Consider the following 27,557-nt stretch of genomic DNA (forward strand, 5'->3'; position numbering starts at 1 on the left):
TGGCGCATGAGCAGAGACTGCCCCTTCCACCACCACTTCCGAACCGAGGTGGCTTGTGGGGGAAGCCCGCCTGCGCTTGCGCAAAAGAGAGTCCTAAGGTTTTCTTCCAGCCTTCTGCGCTTTCGTCCTCCACGGGCGAGCAGTACGCTGCGTTCTTGGGCGAGAGGGAAAGTGAACAAGGCTTCTACCAGACCTCACTGGCTAGCGTGGGAAGCAGTGAGTATTTCGAAGAACATTCATTACTTTTTGGAAACCGTGTGACGAGAACGGACTGAATTTTGCGATGCCCGTAGCTGCAGGGTTAAGCCCGCATTTGGATGTAAGGCGCTCAGACCGCGCGTTTCTTAGCAGACCGGGGCCCACCCAGCGCCGATGACTCTGCGTATATTCCGGCTGCACAGGTGGCTTTCATTCTGTTCTCCTCCACCTGCTGTGGTGTAGAGCCTGGTGGGGGGTACGAAAGGCTGCAAGTAGGCGAGGGGGACGTACCTAAATTTACGCCCAGATTGTAAGACTTCTGATTTAAAAAGTGTTCCCTAAACGTTTCGGGAAGGATAAAGAATATGTGTTAAGGGCCTTTAAAGGCCAGTGACCAGGTAGCCCGACATGGTAGTGCCGGGGGAAATGAGCAGACGTTTGTCTTAGCACTTCCTTACGGTTTAAATTTCCAAAGACAAGGAAAGTTCAGATCTGCATAGGTGTTTGGAACGGAAAAGGTGGAATGGGGTAAGAAATGTGTAAGGTTACTCGTAACTAGGCTTTAGCCAGCCCTTCCTACTTTTAAGAAATGATTAGTGGCTGTGAAGTCTGTGAAGGATAGATGCTTTTCAGGTGTAAATTACTCTTTAAACAAGAATAAGTTTACCAAAATGGAAGCCTGTTTTCTCCAATCCTGTATAGTCTGTCCCTTGGTATCTACAGGGAATTGGTTCCACGACACCCTCCCCCCCGCCCCGCCACACATCATACCAAAATCCACTGGACGCTCAAGTCTTTTGTATAAAATGCTGGAGTATTTTCATATAACCTACTCACATCCTTCCCTATACTTTAAATGATCTCTAGATTACTTACAATACCTAATACAATATAAATGCTATATACATAGCTGTCAGGATGAAGCAAATTCAAGTTTTGCTTTTTGGAACTTTCAGGATTTTGGGGGGAAGATTTTTGATCTGTGGTTGGTTGAATGTGAGGATGTGTAACCCACATATAGGGAGAGTCGATCGTAATTGCTCAATAAAGAGTGCCCAAGAGAGGCTGTTAGTGTTGTTTGAAAGGTTTTCCTGGTAGCCAGTTGAAGTGAAGAGGCAAATGTGTCTCATGATGTTTTCTGTCAGTCACCAATTAAAGCATTTGGAAACAAAGGGTCTCCTGTCCTATACTTACTGGGGATAATTTAAAGTCTTGCTTTTATAAGGCACAACAGCATAATTAGATCACCTAGAATAAACTAGTTAAAACCTCATTACTTAAAGACCTTACTACTCTAGTTTGGAATTTAGACAGGAATTGACTTAGCTAGTGCAGATTAACAGTATAAACACAATGTGGTGCTGAGAATGGGAAGAGCATCTTTAAAATGATGTGAAGCATCCATTTTTATACATTATCTTAATCTGATTAAACTCCACCTCCTCCCTCTCCTTTCCTCCTCCCATTTGCCAGGGTTAGAGTGATTTTTACTGGGAAGCTTAGAAACACTCTAAATAACTCATTAAAAAATAAATTTAAAAGCACTTCACAGAACAAAGCATAGCTTTGTTTCAAAGAATATAAGTAGATCTGTATTTTTCCAACACAGTAAAGAAAGGCAATTAGACAAGGTAAACACATGGTCTGAGGGCTAAGATGGGTGTTGGTACTGGAGTATATTTAGCCCACTAGAAATACCACAGGCATGAGGGAGAGAGGGGGCACACAACTAAGAATGTGTTGACAGGAATATCCAGAAATGATTTTGTGTCAGATTTTCCCAAAATTTGAGTGAGAGATTTCAGTATTAAAATTCATTTCTTGGTGTCTGCAGTGTTTTTATGAATAGCATCAGGAACTCGTGTAAAGAAAAAGCTATGAACATAACTAGTTAAATCTTTATTCATTAGTCATGTTCTAGTACTAACATGCAGTCCTAATATTGTAGTCTGTATGGATTAGGACAAACAATTAGTTTACTTCCTTGGGAGGAGGGGAGCATCAGCAACTGTGGAGTGTGTAGGAATAGGGAATACTGATACAAGTAAATCCAAAGTGGCTGAAACCATAACTAGAGATTTGCATTTGGGGCCCGCAAGCAAAATTCCTTACTCGGTCCCGTTTTTAATCATTTCTATTTTTGCTACTTTTAATCTTCACCAGATAGGTGATTTGGAAGTTTCTCTCCCATTAAAGTTTCTTTAAATTTCCCATAGAAGTTTTAGAACTGAAAGTCTCATCTGTGGTTGAAAGGTTTATTCTCCTTGCTACCCAGTAAAGTTGCAATTCTAAGTAGAAATATTGCCACAAATGGGTCATTTTTTTTTAATTGTAAAAAAGAAATTGGGGGTGGGGTGGTGGGTATGTGTGTCAGACCTTAAACACGGCCTGGGAGTGATTCCTATACTAAGGGACAACTTGACTGACGTCCTTCGTAGCAACTGATTACCAAATCCAGACCTCAAAAATCAAGCATAATGGAACTCTATACATACCCAGTTGCTTAAGACCACTAGCAGTTTAAATATACAAGCATCTCTTTGGGCTAAATGTGGGGTGGCCATGCAACTTATCTAAACTGAGACTTCTTTAAAGTGAAACGGGGCACTAAAATAATTAACAGGTGTTGATTTAAAAACTGGGACTGCCCCCAGCAAACCAGAACAGTAAGTGTGGACTTCCCAAGAAGGCTCTCCTCATTATCAGAAGTTAATCTTGGAAGATTCTACACTCTTTGTATGCTAATTTGCACTCCAGCCTGCCCAGATCTCTCCCCACCACTGTGGCCTTCTGGGTTTCTATTTTCTCCTTACCCATAAATAATGCTGGGGCCAAGTGTTTTAGATAGGGCAGTGATCCATATTGTGGACACCCGCTGGGCTCCTTTGGCTTCCTCACGTTAAGTGGGTATAGATAAAGGAATTTAGAGAGTAATTTCATTCTTTGGAAAAACATTCAAGATCACAGAAATGACCACTATTGATTTTAAAATTAGAAAAATACTTAAAAAAAAAAAGGTCATGAAGAACCTAGGGGCAGGACGGGAATAAAGACACAGACCTACTAGAGAATGGACTTGAGGATATGGGGAGGGGGAAGGGTAAGCTGTGACATAGTGAGAGAGTGGCATGGACATATATACACTACCAAACGTAAAATAGTAAAATAGATAGCTAGTGGGAAGCAGCCGCATAGCACAGGGAGATCAGCTCGGTGCTTTGTGACCACCTAGAGGGGTGGGGTAGGGAGGGTGCGAGGGAGGGAGACGCAAGAGGGAAGAGATACGGGAACATATGTATATGTAAAACTGATTCACTTTGTTATAAAGCAGAAACTAACACACCATCGTAAGGCAATTATACCCCAATAAAGATGTTAAAAAAGTACTTTTTTTTCAAAATGTCAAATGAAATAGGGGCAACAGTCATCTAAGCTAGCTTTAATAAACTTGTAAACCCTACAGTTGTGTACTATGGATGATAGTGTAGTCTGCAGGAACTAAGACTGTTTTAAGATTTTGTTTTGTTTTCAGAAAAAATACCTGGTCAGTGGAATCTCAAAAATGGTAGAGAAGCAATCACAGAATGAATAAATACATCTTTCTTTTTCTACTGATTTGTCACTTAAATTGGAAGAATGTATAAAGTATTCTCATGCAGCAATACATACAATGTGTAAAAATGAAAAATCTCTATCTAATAGCCTAAGGCAACCACCACTTCCACATTGGTTGGATATAATTGGCAAAAAATTTTTTTCTTCTTAGAGTATGCCAGAAGAGACTGATGAGCTATTTCTGGTGTATATATAAACATGGGGTTGATTATATATTAGTTACCCTGTAAAATATACCCATTAACTTTTCTCAGAAGGCATAGGTTTTGTTTTGTTTTGTTTGTTTTAATATAACAAACCTGTGTTATGACAGCGTTTGCTTTTGTAAACTTCAGGTCAAATTATGTCTCCTGAAAGGGAACTATATATAAAACACTTAAATTTTGAGACATTAAAGAGTTGTTAATCCTTGTTTCAAACAGCAGCATAAAGGAATTCCTTTGAGCTTTCTTTGGTAACCAAGTACCCTTTACTAATATCACATAGATGCACATTCCTTCAGTCATTTAATATTTATTGAATGTCTACTGTGTGCAAGGCACTCATCCATGGCCTGACCAACCACATTCAAGTACAAAGAATCATTAGAACCATTCCAAATCAAAGTGTAAGAACACTTTGAAAAAGGACATAGAGTGGTCAAAATGACGAGGTAAGCAGAACATACTCAACAACATACATTAAAAGGTCATTTTTTTAAACTTTGGACACTCCTTGTGTTGACACTCCTTTAGGAAGTAAGCTGTGTTAAATTCACATCCATGGATGGCACTGCTTTCTATGGCAGCATTCTTTGTTCCAAAGCCTTTCCCTCTCTGTCAGTACTTTCTACATTTGAGTTTGTTTAATGGAAACATGTTTCTGAGTTTAGCCATTATGCTACTAAACTCAAAATCAATCATTTATATATTATTTTTAACTTGTCAGGTCATACAGAATTTTAGCACCACAGAAGAGGAAAAATGTTTGGACTGAGAGGGTCTACACTCCAGATTATGTAACCTAAAAGCAATTCATACCTGATTTAGTCATTTCAAGGGGACTGATAAGGAAGAACAAGAAAGAATGGCCCAACAAAACAAGAGTTGGCCCCGCTGTGGTTGCTGTGTCTTGTTCTGGGAATTCTTGGCACAGAACACCTCCACTGTGACTGCTGCTTTCTTCAAGACACACAGCCTGCAGGGCTTTTCCCCACCTTTAGACAGTGTCCAAGGGCTGTGCCTTGAGGCAAAGTAAATTCTCCTAAGTGTTGATTTTGTCACTATAACATAATGACAATTATCCACCTCAAAGAGCAGTTGAAGGATTAAATGAGAAAAAGTGAAAGCCCTTACTTAGCCAGGCACCTGGAACACAACAGTGGTTCAAATAAAGACTAGTTGCCTTTATGTGACCTGCAGGAAAACAGATGGGACTTCCTTGTCTACCCCTAGCTGAAAACAGAATGGAACTTCATCTACCCTTAATCCTTTCTTCTTACCCCAAACTTCCAGATGAATTTTATGTCCAGTAGCAATCTGATATTTTTAGAATCAGCATATAATGATATTTATTTTACTTTATCACACATTCTTCTGAAGCTCTGGTACCCATTGTTACTACCTATCCTTTTCTGACAATAAAGCATGTTATAGAATATTCTCCAAGTTAGAGCAGACTTACTGTACTAGTAGTACTACATCTGCCTTCAATTACTTTAGCTTCTTAAAGATATATATGTAACTTTAACTTTTGATGATTGATAGAAAAAGATAGCCAAGAATATTTCCCAGCGGGGTATATATTTACTCTGCTCACCTCACAACAGAAGAAAATGGTTCTGTTAACTTCAGATGGCAAAAAAATTCAGATTTGAGACTTCCATATATAGGTATATCTGTCTCTGCAAATGAGCAAATTTTGGAATGTAGGAGGTAGAACATAGTAAATAAATATGAAAAGCAAATAATACCTCTTTCTAAAAGTGGATCCCTTTTCTTTAGTGACAATCACCCTTAGACATCACAATTTCTAATGTATGTAAAAAGCCCCAAGCCCTTAAACAGCTATAATGACTTGCCTATTGATATAAAAATGCTCACAAATTTCATTAGCGAGAAAGAAAAATTCTTCAACCTGAGGAAAACTCTTTCATAATGCAACCCCAAATTGGGGTATTAAATAACTGAAATATTTATTTAGCACTAGAGAAGTAAATTCATAGTTGCCCGTGGGTGGCCATGTACAACAAAGAATAGTTGACAAAGTTTGATTAATAAAATATACTACATATTTTCTTCTTATGCAAAGTCAGCAACAATCTGGAATAATTCAGATTTATTATGGGATAACTGTTAAAGTTTATATCTGTAACAATAACGATGAAAAATGACCCAGAGCCCATTCAGCTTTATCTGGCAGATGGAAGGAACAATCCTAGGGCAATAGAATTTTCGAAAACAGTAGAGCTGATGTAAGTTAAGTTTAAAAGGGTTCTAATTACTTAGTGACAACATGAATTAAAAGTGTTCCATGGAGAACTCTGTCTCCTAATTCTCACCATTCTTCGTATCTATCATCTTTACCTTTCTTGGTGTCTCTCAGTCTGGCCGTTATCTACCTCCTGGTCCTTCAGATACAAAGTGCCTTTACATCCCAAATGTTATCAATGCTTTTTTTCCCACTAAAGTTCTCATTTCAAAGAATACACTTTGAGAGTTTGGAGGAGGAAGAAAAGGTGAGGAAAGTAAAATCAAGCCACTTCCCACCCCACCCCCATCAGTATATTAAACTACAGAAGAGTTTTCCTGTGTTGAAATTAGCATGCTTTTGTAATAAGTAACATCTTAGTGATAAGATTATACAATAAAGTAAATTGATACAATCTGCCAGGTAGAGAACTAAAAATAGGACTTAACAGCTACCTCCTAAATGTCATTCTATTGCCAAAAAGGCTGCTTTATCAGTTACAACAGTTATGCTGGGATTTAACTTTTAATCAATTCCAACTTTTATATTTAAAAAAATTCATTGCAAAAAATTAGCTCGTTATCTCATGGCTCATGAACTTCTCAGACAGCAGCAACATAAATTCCTCTTGTTTTAGACAGAAAATAGACCACATTAGTTAAATGGACTTTCTTTGTTTTCATTCATTCACTGAGACACCTGCAATTGCTAGCAAAAAATCCCAGTGTATGCTCTTCTTGCTAACTTGGGGAAATAATTTTGCTTTATATTTTTTCCATTCAAATTGGTTTATCAAAACGAGCTGAAATTTTTTAAATTATCCAATAGAAGGTACATGATTTAAAACATCCTAATGTTACCAGTAATTTACAATTAAAAAAAACTCAGCCACGAAAAAGTCAAAGCTAAAAACAAGATTTTTACTATGAATCAGTGTTTCTATTACCCTTCTGAAAGAAGTTATATTTTAATGTGATGTAAAGGCAACATTGAAAGTTTTTCTTTAAATTAACCACCTAATTTGTCCCTAAAATTACAAAGAATCAAAGTCTTTTACAGGTCAAGTGCAGTAAACTAAAATGTTCTTTCAGCACAAAGCAGCACTAGAAAGAGTAACAGTTATAGATGGGAGTTGACTAGTTTTGCGTGGCTGCTCCATCAGTAACAGACAGACATCAGACGGTATCCATCCAGAGCACACAGTTACAGACTAGATGCAAAAAAAATGCATCACATGCTTGGCTGATAAATGTCCTCTGTCTTTGTATCTTTCTACTTTGAATGAAGTGGATTTTTTTAAGTTTAAATCAGATCACATAAGTTGGCTGCTTAAATAACATGATGAGGTATGAAAGCTCTGAATGTCCCTAAAGTTCAGCAGGATTTACCAGAGATATAACAGCTTGTCAGGGGAACTTCCAAATAGTTACGCTTTGGGGCTATAATGAATTCTAGAAGAGGACAAAAGTAAAGAGGTTTAATAAAAGGATATTCTCTGAAAAAGTGAGCAACTTTTCCTTCATAATTCATTTTGAACAGCACATCAACAAAAAATCTTCTCTGATAGTATATCCCAACATTGAGTCAAGATGGCCAACTAGCACCAAGAAGTTGTATTGAACTCAGTTGCAGTTCTCTTGGCAATTAAGCTTATTTTTTCATTCCAGTCTGAGCACAAATGTGGATCACTGAAGACAGTACTGGAAGCGCCATTTGCAGGTAGAGATTGCAGTCATCATTAAATGAGCCAGAAGGTAGAACTGTTTTTATTTTATGGAGGGGACTTGACTGGGTAGTACTAGTAGGAGATGAAATGAAATGATTAGGGAACAATGAGGTTATAAGAAAAAGATCACTGCCCTTATTTGGGTTAAACAGGTCATGGCCAGAAGATGGTTATTTAAGATAAGGATGCTACTTATGTGCAGTATGAATACATTAGAATCCAGCTGCACCCAACTAAAGGGGAAAAAAAAAGAATTCCCTAAGTAACCTTTAAAAGCATGTGTTAGTTGCCAGTCACAGAGGGGAAAAGCACCTAGGGTGAACTCCAATTTAATGAGGACCTTGATCAGGACCACAAAGCCTGAAACATTTGTTTTAATGCAGAAACACAGCCTCTAGTCACACTGGTTAAGTTTGGGGAAATCAGAGGGCTTTTTTTTTCTATTTGTTTTTAACTTGTTTATTGAATTACAGGATACGGTTTCGATCACTAAGGATTCTAAATCTTCATACCAGCATTAGAATTGAACCACTTCCAAATCCTAAGACACATAAGACCAAAGAGAAGCAATAGCCATACAAATTAATATGTGCCCCTCTCCTTTTGCTCTAAGGGAATCTTCAAACCAGTATCACATTTAAGAGTCAAAGTGTTAATTCTTCAGCACTCCTGACAACTAGAAAGCACATTCACTGAAGGCTGAAGGTGAGGGAGCGGATGGTTGAGTATCTGTGGAGAATGGCGCCAACAGAGGAAAGAAAACCATCCAATCTCAGTAAGGATTAATGCAAATTTGGCTAGAAAAAGCCACCAGGTAATCCAAGGGTTCACTGGAAGAACTCATGAAAAGTACTCTGAAGTACACAACAGGTCTAAACATCTCCCTTGTTGCAAGTAGTTGTGTGAAATTCAAGATAAAGGTTTAGTCTCATCTTTTAATGTATTTTTTCCCATATTAAAGGGAATGAGGAGTCCTCTTTTTTCCCCCAGAAAAAAAAAAAGGGAGCCACATTGTTATGTGTATATTCCCATGACTCTATAATATATAACTGCGGATCTCCAAAGCCTAGGGTTTTCCATAAGAGAGTGGGCCGTTCTGGTTACCCTTTTATTAGAAGGGTATTCCACCACAGAGAGCCAGAGGTTTTCCAGATGTGTGTAAGAGAGCAGGTGCGCAAGGCAAGCAAATGAGCGCAAACAGTATTATGGAAAACATTTGAGAAGTTAGCTCCATGAGGACTGTGGGCTCCACAAGAGGACTTGACTGGGTAGCCTGGTCTGACACGGGGACATGAAAGCAGAGTATTGCTTCAAAGCTGGAAACCTTCCATAGGCGCCTCACACTGCTGGAAGATGTACTGCTGCTGGCTAAGGTCAACCTGGGGTGCAATGCTGCTGTCTTCATCCTCGGTCCCGAAGTAATGCTCAATAAGATCAAAGGCCTTCTGGTAGATCTCTTGGTTTTCATGACTCTGTAAGAATTCAATTTTATCCAGACCTAGAATGAAGAATTTAAAAAAAAATCTGTTGGAAATTCTAATAAAGCTATATTTTGCCATGTCTCTTTCCTTGACATAAAAGGAAGATTCTCTACATCTCATAATCATCTTGCAGCAACATAGAAAACATTGCTGGGATTACATCTGAATAATACTATTGCAAACTGACATATTAAAAATGTATGCAAGAAACAGCCAGTCCCCAGAAGCAGCAGTTTCCATAACAGTCACATCATCCTGTGCCCAAGGCTTGGAACAGAAGTTTTCCTACTGGACTGTGTCTGTGGCCTAATTTATTCTTTGCTCTGATTCTATCTACCTAGGCTCTGAGCTATCCAGTATCATTTCAACAAATGTGTAATATCCTTAAATCAATCAGAATCAATTTCTATTGCTTAAACTAAGAAGTCTAACCAGAACAATTAGCCAACACATACTCCTCCCTTAATATTAAGTTTAAGCACATCTGAGCTAGGCTTTCTTTTACCTATAGCCATAAGCAATCTAACTGCTACAGCGATACTGGAAATAAATGTTAACATTGCTCAAAAGAAAAAAATACATATATATGTATCCATATTTAAAAAATATATATATATATATATATATATACACACATGCATAAATTAACAAAAGTCCTCTCCTATGGCAAAAGATCTGGGTAGAGGAACATTTGTCTTTTCATACATTTCAAAATTCCTTACACTAAGCAGGAATATAGTTTTTATAATCAGACCTTTAAAAAATGGTAAACGGTTAAAGTCATTTTGGAAAACAATTCTGCATTATCTGATAAATGTGAAGATGAATGTGCCCTATGATCCCTAATTCCAATTTTAGGAATAAACCCTAGAGCAGTGGTTTTCAGTCCTGGCTATGCATTAAAATCACTTAGGGAACTTAAAAGTTTTAAAGTACAGTGGTAAACCAGTGATTAAGAGTACAGTTAGAACTGAGATTGGAAGAATGAGGAAACCAAATGGCAGATAGTGACTCTACCGTTTCTAATGAAACTCTTAGAAACCTTTACAGTCAAGAACACTTTAGGAACACAGGAATTGGGGGATGCAACTCAAAATCAGAACTCTAAAATCTTACAAGAGAAAAGGAGTGGAGTCGGGCATAGTCTACAGTAGATACGGATGCTCTTGAGGCTCAGATGGACTAGTAAGAATACAAAAGTACCCACAATGGCAAGCAGAGTCAGGGAATGGAAGATCCTAACAGCCCAGTGTAAAAAGGGCCCAACTTAAAAGGGTACTTGCTTCTCTTCACATCTACAGTGCATCTTTTCCAATTCTGCATACTAAATATTACTCAGAACAACTTTTTTGTATGAGTTTGCTAATGACAGGTGTGGACAAGCCAGAAAAGCATGAAGAAAAAGGAAAAAAATAATTTCAGGACATCTATTAAACAATCTGTCTTACCATAAGCTTCTTCGATCAAAGCACAGTAAGGATTAATGCCAGTGCCATTCCTTTTGGCTTCTTGTTCTCCAAGCCTCAGGATATTTTCCAAGCCATTTAGGGCAACCTGTACAATCTTAGAGTCCATGACTGTGAGGAGATCACAGAGTGGCTTGATACAGCCCAGTTCTACGAGGTACCTAAATTAATACAAAGAACAATTTAGTCAAGCAAAGCTTTTCATTTCATAAAACTTTTATGAAATTGGTAGAAGGGAAATCCTCAAATTCACTGCAGAAATAAAAGTAGGCACCCATTCAACCATACAACCTACACCTTGTCAAAAAAAAAAAAGCTACAAAAAAAAAAACAGTTATCTGGCACTATCACCATTCTTTTTTCCCTCCACAATTATTAGACTCAAAGGAACTGGAATACTCTCTTACTCTATGAGTGATTCTTCAAAATAGTATACTTTTGATTAATTTCATTTTTGTTTCTATAGGTAACCACACCTCTGAAACAGCACACACTTGGTGCTAAAGCCAGCACAAGCCCAACAAGCCAATTCTGTTGTGTACAAAGAACTCTTAAAGATAAGAAAACAGAATTTAAGAATGGGCAAAAGATCTCAACAAAGATATACTGATGGCAAAAAAGCATATGAAAAGACACTTAACATCATATGTCGTTCAGGAACTGCGAATCAAAACAATGATGCCCCTACACATCTATTAAAATGGCTAAAATCCAAAACACTGACAATACCAAACGGGTAAGGATGTGGAGAAACAACTCTCATTTTTTTGCTGGTGGGAATAGGATAACCACTTGGAAAGACAGCTTGGCAGGTTTTTGTTTTTGTTTTTTTAACAAAGCTTTCCATATGATCCAGCCATCACACTCCTAGACATTTACCCAATTGAGATGAAAATTTATGTCCACACAAAAACCTGTACAAGATTTATTTACAGGAGCTTTATTCCTAACTGCCAGAAACTAGAAGCAACCAAAATGTCCTTCAATAGGTGACTGAATAAACTGTAGTACATTCAGACAATGGAATATTATTCAGTGATAAAAAGAAATAAAATGAGCTATCAAGCCATGAAAAGATGTGAAGGAACCTTAAATGCATATTGCTAAGTGAAAGAAGCTAGTCTGAAAAGACTCCATACTATATGATTCCAAATATATGACATTCTGGAAAACAGAAAACTTATAAAGGCAATAGAATAGTGGTTGCCAGGGATTTGAGGGATGGAAGTAAGGGAGTAGTGATGAATGGGTGAAGCAGAGGGGATTTTTAGAGCAGTGAATGATACTACAATGGTGGAAACATTCATCAAAACCTATAATTGTACAACACAAAGAATAACCCTTAATTTTATATTAATTTTATATTAACTATATGAACTTAAGCTAATAAAGTATCAGTACTGGTTCATTAACTACAACAAATGTAACCACACTAAAGCAAGATTTTACTAGAAGAAACTTAGAAGGGAGGGAAGTATGCAGGAACTCTGTATTATCTAAATTTTTCTGTAAATCTAAAAATGTTCTTTAAAAAGGCTTAATTTTTAAAAAAGTTTTATGTAATATTTAGCTTTATTATTTACAAAGGAATGAATTTAATAGTATTGTGTGTAACTTTAAATATTTACTGACAATTTAGATGATATGTCCTAGGAATAGACTAGGTCAGTCATAAAGAGACTAGGTAAGGCATAAAAGCCATTTCTGACCATCTCCCCTTCCTTTACACCACAGTTTTTAGTCACTAACAACTGTTAACCACTCCTTCAACATATCTACATAATTCTCACTGTTTTTCTTAAAAAAAACAAAACCAAGCCTCTTTAGATTATAAATGTTAGTTGCTGCAAATTTGAAAAACATAGAAAAGCATAAAGAAAAATAAAAAGTACCCAGAGATAACCACCACTACTACATCCCAGCTGTGCTACATACAAGCTGGATGACTTTGGACAAGTTATCTGATCTCTCTGTGCCTCAGTTTCCTCAACTGGAAAAGTCTGGGAATCAAAGACTAAGTCTGTCACTAAACCCCAGCAAAATTTTAGAGTAGTTAATTAAACAGATTACTTACATGTCTGCACTTAAACTTCACTGGCCTATAAAGGCAAGTCTATAGAACACCAACTGGATTTCAGAGATTTGTTCAGAATCTCCAAATTGTCTGCAAACTTGATCCTGGTCTATGCTTGATATGATTTTCTCTCCCATCTAGAAATCTTGGCTCAGTAACCTCTAATCCTTACATCGCCTTTAAAAACCTCATTTACTTTTGTAATACTGTCTGGTTGTGAAATCTTTTATTATGAAAACCAGTATTCTGAAAACTTGATTCAGAATTAAAAACAAATTTTAAGTTCTAGAAAGCTTCTAGAACTTGTATATAATTAAATGAATAAATACTGACTAAAACTTTCTAACTAAAAAACTCTACCCAAAAATGTGCTAATAAGGGCTTCCCTGGTGGCGCAGTGGTTGAGAGTCCGCCTGCCAATGCAGGGGACACGGGTTTGTGCCCCGGTCCGGGAAGATCCCACATGCCGCGGAGCGGCTGGGCCCATGAGCCATGGCCGCTGAGCCTGCGCGTCCGGAGCCTGTGCTCTGCAACGGGAGAGGCCACAACAGTGAGAGGCCCGTGTACCGCAAAAGAAAAAAAAAAAAAAAGTGCTAATAAGTAAATCCAGAGTTTTGAAGATGTGAGGTTTTATATTTGCAAAAATATGGTATTATTATTATTATGGCAAAGTTCATTAAATGAGTTTTGGGTTCCCAATTCTAGCCACTTAAATTATACCTCCTTACAAGATCAGAGGAATTTAAGGTGCTGTTTTCTGATGCAACCACTCATCTTTGGAGATTTAAGACCACCATAGTGGTATTTCACTACTGATGCAAGTTTCTCCAAAGATAGTAATTTGCACCAAAAAGCAAAACAGAGGACCTGGGCTGTATAGGAGTTGGAAAGTCATATTACTTTGAGAAAAGCACTGCAAGAAGTATTTCCTCAGGAAAGTCTGAAGACTTGAAAAGATGACTGGAAAACAGGCACAATTCTACAGTTAAAGTCTGGAACTGGCTCCAATGGGTGGTGTATTTTAAACACTTGGATAAAGCAATCACTGGTCACTGACGTTAGCTGGCTTTTGTGGCAGAAAAGGCTTCCATTAAGAAAATTTTCTGGGTAAGGAAATTTAGTCCATAAGAATTTACTATCTGGAAAAGTGAATTATATTTCTCAAATATTTCTTCTGATGAAAAACAAACTAACTGTGTCTTAAACCATCTCTCTCGGGACTTCCCTGGTGGCGCAGTGGTTAAGAATCTGCCTGCCAATGCAGGGAATACAGGTTCGAGCCCTGGTCCGGGAAGATCCCACATGCCGTGGAGCAACTAAGCCCATGCACGACAACTACTGAGCCTGCGCTCTAGAGCCCGCAAGCCACAACTACTGAGCCCACATGCCACAACTACCGAAGCCCACGTGCCTAGAGCCTGTGCTCCGCAACAAAAGAGGCCACCAAAATGAGAAGCCCGTGCACCACAACAAAGAGTAGCCCCGGCTCGCCCCGACTAGAGAAAGCCCGCACGCAGCAACGAAGACCCAACACAGCCAAAACTAAATAAAAATAAATAAATAAATAAAGCCATCCCTCTCAAACAGGATTTTGCTTCTTCTGTGTCCTAATTTTTATCAACAGCACCACCTTTTTCTCCGGTCATCTTTGGCTCTTTCCTTTCCTTTGCAATCTGTAACCTGCCACCAAGTCCTAGAGATCATTCTTTCCCATATCTAGACCCATACCTCATGCTACAACACTTTTTTTTGCCATGCCTAGCAGCATGCGGGATCTTAGCTGCCGGACCAGGAATCAAACCCGTGCCCTCTGCAGTGGAAGCATGGAGTCTTAACCACTGGACCACCAGGGAAGTCCCTACAGCTATTATCTTAATTCTGGCCATCACAGTGTACTAAACTACTGCAATGGCATCTTAATTGCTCTCTTTCCTCTCCTCAAAACACTATCTTCTTGGGACTTCCCTGCTGGTCCAGTGACTAAGACTCCACGCCCCCAATGCAGGGGGCCAGGGTTCGATCCCTGATTAGGGAACTAGATCCCACATGCTGCAACTAAAGATCCCGCATGCCACAACTAAAAGATCCCACACGCAGCAACAAAGATCCCGCATGCCACAACTAAGACTCGACGCAGCCAAATTAAAAAAACAAACAAAAAACCACTATCTTCTTCATATCACTCTCAATGTTAAAGACACTCCAGAGTCTTCCCAATACCCAAGATTAAGGCCTTCATCCCAGTTTTCAAAGTCCATCAATTACTTAATTCCTCATCCCTGCAAAAGAATAACCTATAGCAAGATTGATTTGCCTCTTCCAATAACATTTACTGTGCATATTCCCTCATGCTATTCTCTCTCCTCCAGAATTGCCAAATCTCTACCCAAATGTCAAGTTTCTTCTCTTTCATGAAACTTTAATTCCAGGCAACATTCTTTATATTTCATTTTTAAGAACTGTAGTATGTATTAGCATTTGATTATATTTAACCTAAAATTATGAATACTTCCTAAGTTATTCTAACTGGCACTTGCATCTAAATCTTGTCTTCTCAACAATAAGCAGAAGCCACACAGATGTCTTTTATCAGTAATAAAGACAGCTTATTTTCTATAATTTGGACTGTAATAGTTTTATAATAATCTTTCAAAATAACTCTTTACCCGGTTAAGAAAAAACTGCTAGGAGAATGATAATTAACTCATTATAAATAGCTATGCTGAATTGTAAAAAGGGAGAGTAGGCAGTCCATTCCTCTCTAACAGAGCAAAATACCCCTGAATACTTTCTGATGAAAGATACCATAATATTTTAAAATGTCTTTAAAATATGTACATGTACAGTTTCACTATTTCAATTAAGAAAACATATTTGGTATAAAATATAGTGACAATAATTATAAATCTGAATTTGAACATAAGACAACTATCAACTGTTCAAATAACTTCTATATTACTTCATATTACTGCCATCTGGTGGTGGCATACTTAAAAATCATAGTACCCCAGACCGGAACTTTGGAGGTTAAAAAAGACCCAATCCCCTACAAATATGCTCTGAAGACCACTTGAAGTCCTCCTTGGCTAACCTATCCACGATGAACTATACCGAAATAGCTACTGCATGTGTTAATCTATTTAAGTTGTATTATTTCAGGTACATACTTATTTTCTGTAATCTTGTTTTCTAATCAATTTCTGAAATCTTAGGACTACTTTACCTTCTCATGTTGAAATTCCCAACAGAGCACTAAAAAATCAGCACTGGTTGAGCACCTACATTTAACCCACAAAGCGACAATATCAGAAGTAGCTATGTTTCCCCAATATTACTACATACATAGAAGGGGTTAATGCTTTAACACTCATTGGTAACCATATTCTCCTCATTTGAATTCCCCAAAGAATCTTAAGGCAGGCTAAGAGTCTAGGTTCCATTCTTCTTTTTTTTTTTCTATCTGAAATACTGTATATATCCATAATTAACCATCTGATTATATGATGTTCCTTTGAGGAATTGATTCCTATCCATATTTATGCCTACTCTAGCCATTAAGATTATAAGTTGCTGCCCTAGGGGCCATTTAAGTCTCAAGCTAATACACAGACCTCTCCCTTTACTGAATAACATAGTCCTTTAGGAGACCTGCCTCTACTGAATTTGGCACTTTAAGGCATATCAATACATCTCTTTCAAGTCTGTCTAATTCTACTATTAAGACATCTAAACTAGAAATAGCAAGAGTTAGCTGTTAAAGTTAGACTCTAAGAATTCTACAAGTAACCTTCTAGACTACCCAAGATGTTTTTGATCAAGCAGCTTGAGAGTAGGCTCAAGCCACCCCTATAAGTGTTTTGATCATCTAAAACCTCAACTATGCCTTCCCTCTCACATCCCAGAATTATCTTCAGCAATAGAGAATGGGAGCGATATAAGGAATCAAATATACGCTTGAGTCTAATTATGAAACTGAGAACAATCTTCCAAGAGGCTAAAGTTGAGCATTCTTAATTGGGAGACAGTAATTTTCCTTTAATTTACAAGGCACTACTTAGCTAGTACTTACTTAATCTGTTCAGCTGATCCTCCAGAAGTTGCATTTGTGATGGCCCAAGCTGCTTCTTTCCTTGTCCGAAACTCAGCAGTTTGTAATATACTAATGAGGGCTGGGAAAATGTTGGCATCTATCACAGTCTGGAATGAAAAAATTAAATGGAAAGGGAAATTACAAGAGTTGTAAAACTGTTCATGACACTATAACTTTTCAGCTAGCTTCACTAATGACACCCTTCCCCTGTTAAAAATAAACTGGGGGCTTCCCTGGTGGCACAGTAGTTGAAAGTCCGCCTGTCAATGCATGGGACACGGGTTCGTGCCCCGGTCCGGGAAGATCCCACATGCCGCGGAGCAGCTGGGCCCGTGAGCCATGGCCGCTGAGCCTGCGCATCCGGAGCCTGTGCTCCGCAACAGGAGAGGCCACAGCAGTGAGAGGCCCGCGTACCACAGAAAATAAATAAACTGGAAGGAGTTAACTCCTCATTATCCCTAACCTTTTGGCTATACTTAGTATCACTAACAACATCCTCCCTGGAGTTTGTGACCTTGTAATCTCCTAGTTTTCTACCTGGGTTCTTTTCTCTTCTATTTTTCTCTCTTGTTCCACTCACCCTAACAAATTATAAAAGTTCAGTTTTCTTTCTTGTCCTCTGCCATTCTCATTTCTCTCATAGCATCCACTCTCACATGTGTGCTCTACCTCTCCAGTCCATATTTCTCACTGGGGCCCCAGCCCAAGGTGGCTGACAGCTTACTTAACATCTGCTAACCACCTTAAACATACCATCTGCTCTTTGTATCAGGTCTCCTTTCAAACCTCTCTAGTTTACAAAGCCTGTTTATTTATTTATTTATTCATTCATTCATTCTAAATTCAATCAGTCACCAAGTCTCCTTTACATTCTCAATTCAGAACATCCTAAGTCCATCTTTTCCTTTCCTTTAGCACTGCCACCATTCTATTCCAAGCCACCACCTCCCACACAAATTACCAGAATAGCCTTTAGACAGAGTACTTTTACTCAATCCCTCTCATATACTAAAGTAGTCTTCCTCAAATTGCTTTCTTCATGTTTCTCCTTAGCTCAAGAACCTAAAATGGGTTCATATCATTTATCAAAAAACTGAGGAATTCTGTATGAGAGCCTGGTGGTAGCAGACAAAGTGCAGCTGAAATCACCCTCATGCATGCTATAAAATGCCACAGTTATCAATCTCAGTCCCTGACAGCCTCCTGGGGATGACTAACCATGCTTTCCTGGTCAAGAACTCTTTCTATTACAACACTGAAGGAAGTCAGTAAAATTTAGTGGAAAGGTGCTTCATCTTGGTCCTGTCATTTACTAGAGGTATCCTTGAGCAAATCATTTTATTTCTCTGAGCCTCGGTTTCATCTTTAATTGAGAATGTTGGGTTAGATGACCTCTATGATTACACTCAGCTCCAAGTCCCGTAAGTCTATGGTATATCTTTTCCAACTCATTATTCCAGCCTTTCTCATGGCCTATTCTGAACCATTTGGCCTACGGCTTAGCCTTTCACTTGGATTACTCTCCCACTAATACAAGGACAAAAGTAAAGGGCACATAACCATTTAGAGAAAACTGGGTCCCCAAAGAGTCATGAAAAATTAAAGCAATCCAACACATGGGTCCACTGGAAAAGAAATATTTTATTTGGCAGGAGTAAAGCCAATCTGTTTAGCGTAAAGTCCATCAAAACATTTTGAAAATACAAGATACTATTTCTCAGATCTTGACAAATCATCAAATATTAAAGGCAAAGAGAAAAAACCAAGGCCTAAATTTAAGTTTCAAAATATTTAACCTCTATAATGTTGGATAAAAAAAGTAAGAAGTAGACTCAATAAGACAACATTGGAAATTAGTGTTCTCCAAGGCAATAATGAAAAATTATACATACTTTACCGGCTGACTGAAAAAAAACCTTAACTAATAAAAATACAGAAAAAAAGACAGGTGCTATGAGATTACCTGGATCTGTGCCCTATTTCCAGCTGTGATGTTAGATATTGTCCAACATGCTTCCTTTTTGATAGACTCCTTTGGGCTACTCAGCAAATGCAATAAACTCTGCAGAGCTGAGCAATTCAAAATTACCTAAAGAAAAAAGTTTGAAAATTTTACTTATTGTATTAATCCAAACTGAAGTAAACCTTTAACTCAAAGACTTTATTTTCAGAAAATACAAAGAAATAACATCTCTCCTTGAAATTTTAGAAATAACTTTATATATGTAAAAAAGTACTCACTGCTAATAAGAATTCATTTCTAAGATTATCAAAGCAGTTTCATTATATACACTCACAACTGCTAAACATACTTAATATGGCACAATATGCCTTATTCACTTTCCTATGCCTATAGCATATTAAAATGTCTTTTGGGTAAATGTATCAAGTGGCCAGAAATTCATAAGTGGTCTCAGATTTTTAAGTCTTCTGATAATTCTCTACCTGGAAGTCAAGGAATCAATACATGCTTAGTTAAGTATACCAGGTGCTTTATAGGATACAAAGATTAAAAGTATATGCCCCCAGCTATCAAACAGCTTACAAAGGTGAGGACGATAGACAAATATACATGAACAAGGAGATCTACTCTACCATAAACTAAAATCATAAAGTTATAATGATTAAAATCATATGTGACAGGCTCAAGAATCAATCACTGAACAAAAGAATAGGATATCTAGTCTAGAAATAAATACAAGTATTTATAAAGAATTAATAAGTATGTAATAAAATTAATCCTTTCTTCCTCCAATTACTGGTAGTCTTATTTAATAGATGGTACTAGAATAAGGGGCAACTAGTTGAAAATTTTTTTAAAATCAATTCTTAACACCAAACAGTAAAATAAATCTGCAACCTATTTAAAGAGTAAATATAAAAAAGAAACCATAAAGCAGAAGAAAATATTAGTTAATAGCTGGTTTGGGGACAGTGAAGGACTTTCCAAGCATAAAAACAATAGAAGAAATTATAGGGGAAAAATTAAAATTTCACCAAATAGAAATTTTTGCATGTCAAAAATCATATGAAAATTAAAATGCACACCACACAATGTGAAAAAGTATTTGCAACGGAAAAAGCGTTGCTGTCTTTAATATGTAAATTGGTAAGAGAAACTACATTTTTAATAGAAAATTACCTCACAAAGTAACAAAAGAAATGCAAATTAAAATGAAGCCAATTTTTGCCTATTAAATTAACTCAAAAAATAACAAAACTTGTGGTTTAACAGGTACAGTCTTTCCAAATAACAGTGTGAAAGACATCACAAAGCATTTTTAAATGCCAAAGATGTGGTGTGGAAAATAAGCATGTCAGAAGTTAAAGAATACCTGGGGAGGAGTAGTAAGGAAAAAAACACTTCATGGGAGCGGGTCGGAGGGGAACACCTTGAAACACAGACAGGATTTCATAAGCAAAGAAGAGGGAGGACACAGCAGACAGAAGGGTTAGAAATGAAAAAATGCTGAAATGGTTCTTTATCTCACAGGCATTAAAGAAGCTCATTGTTTCTAGGAGGAAAATAATGTGAACAAAGTTACTTTAGGAAAGATAAGCTGTTATTAGGAAGAATACACTGAGAGGGGTAAATGCCTGGGAGAGCAGGAGGATGAATAAGATAGGTACAGCAACAACCCCAGCATGTGAGAAAACAGGGCCCAAACTAAGGTAATCAGATGTGGATCTAGAAACACTAAGAATCAGTAAAACCTGCTGACTTGCTATACAAAGTGTGAGAGATGGAGACACCAAATATGACTGCAAAGTTTCAAGACTGGGTGAACAGTTGTACCATTAACTGAAATGGGAAAAACCAAGACGAGAAGGCGAGACAGGTACTGGAGACATGGGACTGGAACTTGAGAGAGGCTGGAACTAGATGTATAGGTTCAGAACTTCATTTATTCAGTAAATATTTTTTGAGTCTCTATACATTGTGCCAGGGGCTATTGTAGAAGCAACAAAAATGAACAAGAATGACACAGTTCCACATCTACAAGCTTACAATCTAGTGGACAGTTACAATACAGTGTGGTAAGTGCTATGATGGATGAAACAAAACAAGGAGCACCTAATTTAAGAGTCAGCTTCTTGGAGAAAATGTTAATAGCAAGACTTGAAGAATGAAAAGGCATTAGTGGCAGAGTTAGGATTTGTGTGAGGGACTGGTCAGAACAGGGATGGGGATGGAAGCGTATGTTCCCTGCAGAGGGAAGCAAGCCATGTGTTAAATCTCAGAAGTGAGCGTGGTCATAGCTAATACAGCGGAACAAACATGGCAAAAGCACAGAGCATGTCATGGGAGGGGGCAGACAGAAACTTTTTCTGAATAGCAAATATACCAATATGGTTTTAAAATTCAGAAAATAAAAAGGACTATATAGTTAAAAGCCTCCTTTCCATTCCTATACCCCAGCTACCTGGTTCTCCACAGAGACAACCAATGTTATTAGCTTCCTGTGTATGCTTCCTGAGAAATTTTATGCAAATACAATCAAAAACATACATTGTTTTCTTCTCCTCTCCTCCCTGCCCGTTTTTTACACAAACAGTAATATATCCTACATACTATTCTGCCCCTTGTTTTTCTTTTTAAACAACAGAACCTAGAAACCTTTCCATATACATGCCTACTACCTTCTTCATTCTGTTGCACAGCATTTCATTATACAGGTGCCAGATTTTAAAGGATCTTAAACACCGTCCAAGGACAATAGGGGGCCATAAAAAGATTTTAAGAGAATGACACGATCAAATTTGCATTTTACAAGCATCCTTCTAGTGATATGGGAATGGTACAAGAAATGTCTGAACTAAGCACTGCAAGGAACGAGTAGAAATGGCAGTCATTAGTGACTGATGAGAAAGGTGGCAGAAAGGGAATAATCAAACTAATGTCCAGGTTTTTGGCTTGGGTAACTGTTGGGGCCATTCACTGAGACCAGAACATAAATAAGCAGAGGTCCAGATACACCAGGAAAAATAATGAGTTCCCTTGTGGACAGAATAAATTTAAAGTTAAATATTAAGAGTTGGAAGACACCTGAGAACAAATTCAGTCTCCTAATTTTAGAGATTAGAAAAGTGAAGACATTAAGTGTCTTGCTGAAAGTCAGAGCTGGCTAAGAAAGAGCTAAGGCTAAAACTAATCCCCTCCAGGGGATAATCCCATAAACAGAAAAGAACAGGTAAAGGAACTTGCTAAGGAGAAATAAATGGACAGTGAGGCAGAAGACCCAAAATACTTCAACACCACAGAAGCCTAGGAAGATAATTTTAAAGATGATGCCAATGTATCTGAGAGATCAAGAAGAAAAATGGCTAGAACAACCCACTGTGAGTGATGTATCTTGATATAAAATTTGAATGGAATAGAAGGTGACATTAAGAACCAGCAGGGAAGATACCTCTCACATAGGATACTTACCATGTACAAAAAGGAGGAAGCCATCAGGGAAGATAAGAGGAAGATGACAGAAAGATGCTACTAGAGGCTTCTGATGTTCACAAGAACCCCTTCAAGTAGAAGCAGTGGGAAATAAACAGAACCAAAAGGATAAGTTACACCATAGGGGAACCCAAAATTGCCACAAAGCAATAGGTCAAGACAGAGATAGTGAAGGTATTGAAAGTAGGTGCCAAAGCCAACACTTTTAACAAACATTAATGAAACAAAGTATCATTTCTCCCCATGGAGTTAAATACTGTAACAGAAACATAATCATGAGGGGTCAATCTGCTATTCTGAAAGAAAAAAGAAATAGTTACCATTTATTCATACCTGTGTCTGAATATCATCGCCTGTGACAATGTTTCCCACAGCTCGCAAAGCAGGAGAAACCACTTTATAATCATTATGCCTGCAATCATAAAAAGATGTGTTATATCCAACAGTTCTATCTTTAATCTCTTTTCCTTACGGCTGAAACCCAAAAGAAATTAATATGTGATCGGTTCTTGGAGCAGAAAGGTACCTATGGTGGTTATTAAAGGAACCCTATCATGATGAGGAAATGTTTTTGGTGTCCCCAAGAAAGGCTATCTTTCCTTTTGTTTAGTATTTTTGGATAAAAACTACAAATCTGTTCTAATAACCCTTCCCAGGTATTCAATCACCTGGAGTCCAAGTTTTCCCTCTCATTCATTAATGCAGGTTTCATTTCCTCTTTACTTGGTCTCTATGGTTGCTGAGATAATGGAAAGAGATAGTAACATTTATACAGCACTTTTAAGTTTTACAAATCATTTAATTTTCACAGGAATAAAAATATATCAACAGTTGAGCTAACTTGAAAATGAAAGCCAGGCTTCATACTTCAAATAGTAGGCTCTTTCTACTAAACCTCAGCTGACTTAATGGTCTGAAAAACCCCTCCACAAATCTTTTATATATCTGAAGACAGATATTAAGTCTTGATTTCAGGCTAAGTAAGTTAATATCCTTTAACTTTCCTTAAATATCTTATTTTCTCTCCCCTTTAATGAGATTGATCACTCTTCTCAAAACTATGCCAGTTTCTCCACATTTAAGATCCGATGACTAAAAAGAAATGGTTAAAATATTTAGTAATCTAGAGACTAAAGAGTACAAAAGGTGACTCTCCCAGATTCTGAATGATGTACTTCTGAGTCCTCCAGCATTATATTGCTTTTAATTCACAACAGCATTATGCCACTGATCTGTACCCCGTCTATAACCCCAGAGGTTTTTTTGGGGTTTTTTGTTTTGTTTTTTTTTTGCGGTACATGGGCCTCTCACTGTTGTGGCCTCTCCCGTTGCGGAGCACAGGCTCCGGACGCGCAGGCTCCGCGGCCATGGCTCATGGACCCAGCCGCTCTGCGGCATGTGGGATCTTCCCGGACCAGGGCACGAACCCGTGGCCCCTGCATCGCCACCAGGGAAGCCCAACCCCAGAGTTTTATAATGTATATATTATACTATCTAATTCATTCTACATGTCATCTTCGGGGCAATGTTTCCTTGCATCTACTTTGTACTTACTCCAATAAATTTCACATGGCTTGTAATTGTACTATTTCCCCATTATGTTATCACTCTTAATTTTTTTCTCTGATATTATTTTCTAAAAATTTGATTAATACAGTCTCAAATTATTTATGCCATCGGTAAATCTTCCACTTCATAAACGAAAGGCATCACAAAGAGATATAGCAAAATAAAATTCAAGGTCTGACACCAGTCTAGGTTAAGCTCTAAATGAGACAAAAAGATGAAGAAATGACTGTTTTTAGTGGCAGTGTGCCTTCTGCTATCCAGTGGTTGGTCTCAGGTCATTAATCATGAGCTAGAATTACATAGATCAAAGTTTTCCAAATGTTTCTGCTAAAGGGCTGCTTACAGCAGAAGAGTGAGAGGTTCTTTATAACCCTCAATACAATCAAACAAACAGATTTGACATGAGTATAAAAAAGTAACAAAAGACAGTAGCCTAAAGCACAATAAATCAGTATAATGCATTAATATTTAAGTATCAGCAACTAGAAAACTAATATGAGAGACAAAAGAACAGACACACTTTAAGATATCTTACATCAGCAGCTCCACAAGTCTCCTACATACTCCTGCATCAATGACTGCTTGAATTTTATCATTAGGTCCATCTGATAGATATGAGAGGGCCCAGCAGGCATCAGCCAGTACATCAGTGTCACTGACAAACAGCAACCAGGAAAGCACATTCAGACAGGGAGAAACCTATAAAGGGAAGATGATATGATTATGAAATTCAACAGAATAAAAGCAAGAAATGAGGGGGGAAACTCCAGAAAGCAACCAGGCACACACCTGGTGACTTCTGGTGTGATTAATACTTCTGGAGATGGAGCAGTAAGTGGCCAAGTGACATTTCCATCTTTGGGAATGCTGTCAATAACCTTGCAGTTTACTTTGATGAGGTAGTCAGAGCCCAAGGAAAACAATTCCAAAGAGCAAAGTTTAATATATACCAATTCTCAGAGTGAGATTCCTTGTCAAAACACTCTTTGTAGATCAGAGAGGTAAAGGAATTTCCCTAAGTGTTAAAGCTAGGAAATTCTGCATTTTAGATACTTTGTTACAAACAAAAAATGCTATGTTTTAAGAGTAATTCAGAGCTTTTTAAAGGCAGTGAAAATTTATTCCAAATTCAAACAAAAATCAAAAAGACCTATTTTTCTAGAAACAAATTATTCTCTTTCTATTCACATTAATATTCTTAGACTCTTTTAACTGTACTTTTTCTGCCGATTTCCCACAAGCACAATCCTTACCTTTGCAAATTCTGGAGGGGGACTTTTCCCTCTACAGAGATTAGACAAAGCCCATACTGCATTCCGGGTCATGGTCAGGCGGTTTTGCTTTGAAAATAACCTATAAGCATAATGATGCAATGGTAAATGATATAATGGGCATTAATTCTCTGATGGCATAATATAAATATTTAACCACTTAATGCTATTGATAAACAGATGTCTTCAAACAGCTCTTCTCCACAACAATAAAGCTTAATTAATTCTAACACAAGGAATTCAAAATTTTGGCACTTGAATAAGATAGGATGCCCAAGGAAATGATCTGAACAAGTTAGTAAGAAAACATCTGTAATGAAAAGTAACACTAAGAAATCCAAAATGATTTCCAAAGATGCATTGCTTTCTGAGGAACTTCCTGTATTTTTATTACTCACAAAAAAAAAAAAGAAAAAAAGAAAGAAACTTACTGCAGCAGAGGGGGAAGAATATTGCAGTCTAAAACATAGTCCCTGCACATGGTACTATCTCCAGCAATGTTGCCAAGAGCCCAGACTGCCTGTGAAAGAATTATTCATTAATGACAGGCTGTAGACTTTAGTTTTCTCATAATTCTTTCAAAAAATATGTCAACATATCACAATAACTCTTTACAAAATTATACAGTAGTTAATCAACATATTATACATGGACATTAACTATTAAAACCCCTAAGTTCACTCAACAGGGAGTCAAATGAAATAGCTGTGGGATTGGTGGAAGAAGAGCAATACTATTATATAAGTATACATGTGAATACTCATGGGAGTAAACTTATTAAAAGGAGGTACCAGTTCTTATACATATTCTTAATCTTAGGGGGCCCTACCCTTAAGTAACATTCCATACAGCCCTTGGAACATAGCAGAGATCCAAATGGCTTACTCAGCTGATTACAAATGTATTTTAAGCTTGCTTACAAAAGAAAACAGTGAGCCAAGAATTTAAGAGCAACCAAAATGCAGAAAACTTTACTCAACTTTTGGGGATGATGGATATATTAATTATCTTGACTGTAATGACAGTTTCATGGGTATATACATATGTCAAAACTTATCATATTATACACTTTATCCATATGCAGTTTACTGTAGGTTGATTATACCTCAATAAAGCTGTAGAAGAAAGTCATATTCATTTAGTAATGATTTATATTTATGAATTTGACAAACTTTGCAGTAATTAAAATTTCATGTGATGAACCATGGATTGTCATATCCAAGCGGTAAAACTGAGACTCTGAATATAAGACTGAAGGGAAAAATTGTATTCTTTGACCTGCTTCTCTTTACTTGTTTCAATTTTTACCTGCTCCTGGACATCTTCAAACTCTGAGCTGAGCAACTCTATGAAGATAGGCACAGCTCCTGCCTGAATCACAATCCGGGTCTGAAGAGAATTTCCTGAAGCAATATTTGTCAGTACCCAAGCTGACTCAAACTATAAAGATAAAAATAATTTCATTATCTTATTAGAATTTAATAGCTTGTTTACTTATAACAATAGGTTTTCTGTGCATGAAGAAAAGAATCTGAGATCATTATTTACACATAATCTATCAGGTAAATACTATATTAATTTTAAATGAATTATTCCTGAAGAAATAACCTTAGCCTAGAGGAATACTCAGGGTGTCTAAAATTTCAGATCAAGGCAGAGCTGACATGAGACCGTAAGAATAATGACGGAGTGCTTCATATACTGACATGGAATGATCTCCCAAGACATAAATGGAGGAAAAAGAAAAAAGAAAAACAATGTACATTAATATGGTACCATACTGTATTTTCCAAAAGGGTTAAGAAGGAATATATGCATTAATTTACTTATTGCACAGAATATCTCTTGAAGGAGTCACAATAAACTGTAAATACTTGTCACTTACATAGAGAGTTCGAGGTGAATGGGAAACAAGTATGGGAAGGATAGGCACTTACAGTAAAGCCTTTATGCACCTTTTGGCCTTAAACCATGTTTATTATCTAATAAAAATAAAATTAAATAATTTCTATAAAATGGGCAGAGTGAAATGGGGAAAAAATAAAACTGTAAAATGTGTAAAATATAGGTAGAGTGAAAAAGGCAGAAGACAATTGAAATAAGTAGTCCGAAAGGAGTTAACAGGCATACAACTAACAGAAATGGCAACTTCAGAGCATAAGAGCTT

The 27,557-nt window shown here is 37.3% G+C and overlaps 1 protein-coding gene and 1 long non-coding RNA gene across 3 annotated transcripts in view; one reads left to right on the forward strand and one right to left on the reverse strand.

Moving 5' to 3' along the window:
- Positions 1 to 102: 102 nt before the first annotated feature.
- Positions 103 to 14,592, forward strand: LOC308617764. The gene is made up of 3 exons (XR_014015925.1): positions 103 to 216; positions 7,929 to 8,762; positions 11,401 to 14,592. It is a non-coding gene; the product is annotated as an uncharacterized lncRNA (long non-coding RNA).
- The window catches only part of KPNA1 (karyopherin subunit alpha 1), a 74,099-nt gene continuing 52,483 nt past the window's right edge, over positions 5,942 to 27,557 (reverse strand). For both annotated transcript variants that reach the window (XM_081235129.1, XM_081235130.1), the window contains 9 exons: positions 26,699 to 26,830; positions 25,822 to 25,910; positions 25,373 to 25,472; positions 24,655 to 24,818; positions 22,884 to 22,962; positions 19,062 to 19,187; positions 17,078 to 17,205; positions 10,917 to 11,095; positions 5,942 to 9,485 (listed from right to left, as the gene is read on the reverse strand). In XM_081235129.1, the coding sequence (XP_081091255.1) occupies positions 9,298 to 9,485; positions 10,917 to 11,095; positions 17,078 to 17,205; positions 19,062 to 19,187; positions 22,884 to 22,962; positions 24,655 to 24,818; positions 25,373 to 25,472; positions 25,822 to 25,910; positions 26,699 to 26,830 (1,185 nt within the window). In that variant the 3' untranslated portion in view covers positions 5,942 to 9,297. The remainder of the gene's footprint in view (positions 9,486 to 10,916; positions 11,096 to 17,077; positions 17,206 to 19,061; positions 19,188 to 22,883; positions 22,963 to 24,654; positions 24,819 to 25,372; positions 25,473 to 25,821; positions 25,911 to 26,698; positions 26,831 to 27,557) is intronic.

Source organism: Mesoplodon bidens (assembly GCF_964165515.1).
Source record: "Mesoplodon bidens genome assembly, chromosome: 5".
In the NCBI taxonomy this organism is placed as follows: domain Eukaryota; kingdom Metazoa; phylum Chordata; class Mammalia; order Artiodactyla; family Ziphiidae; genus Mesoplodon; species Mesoplodon bidens.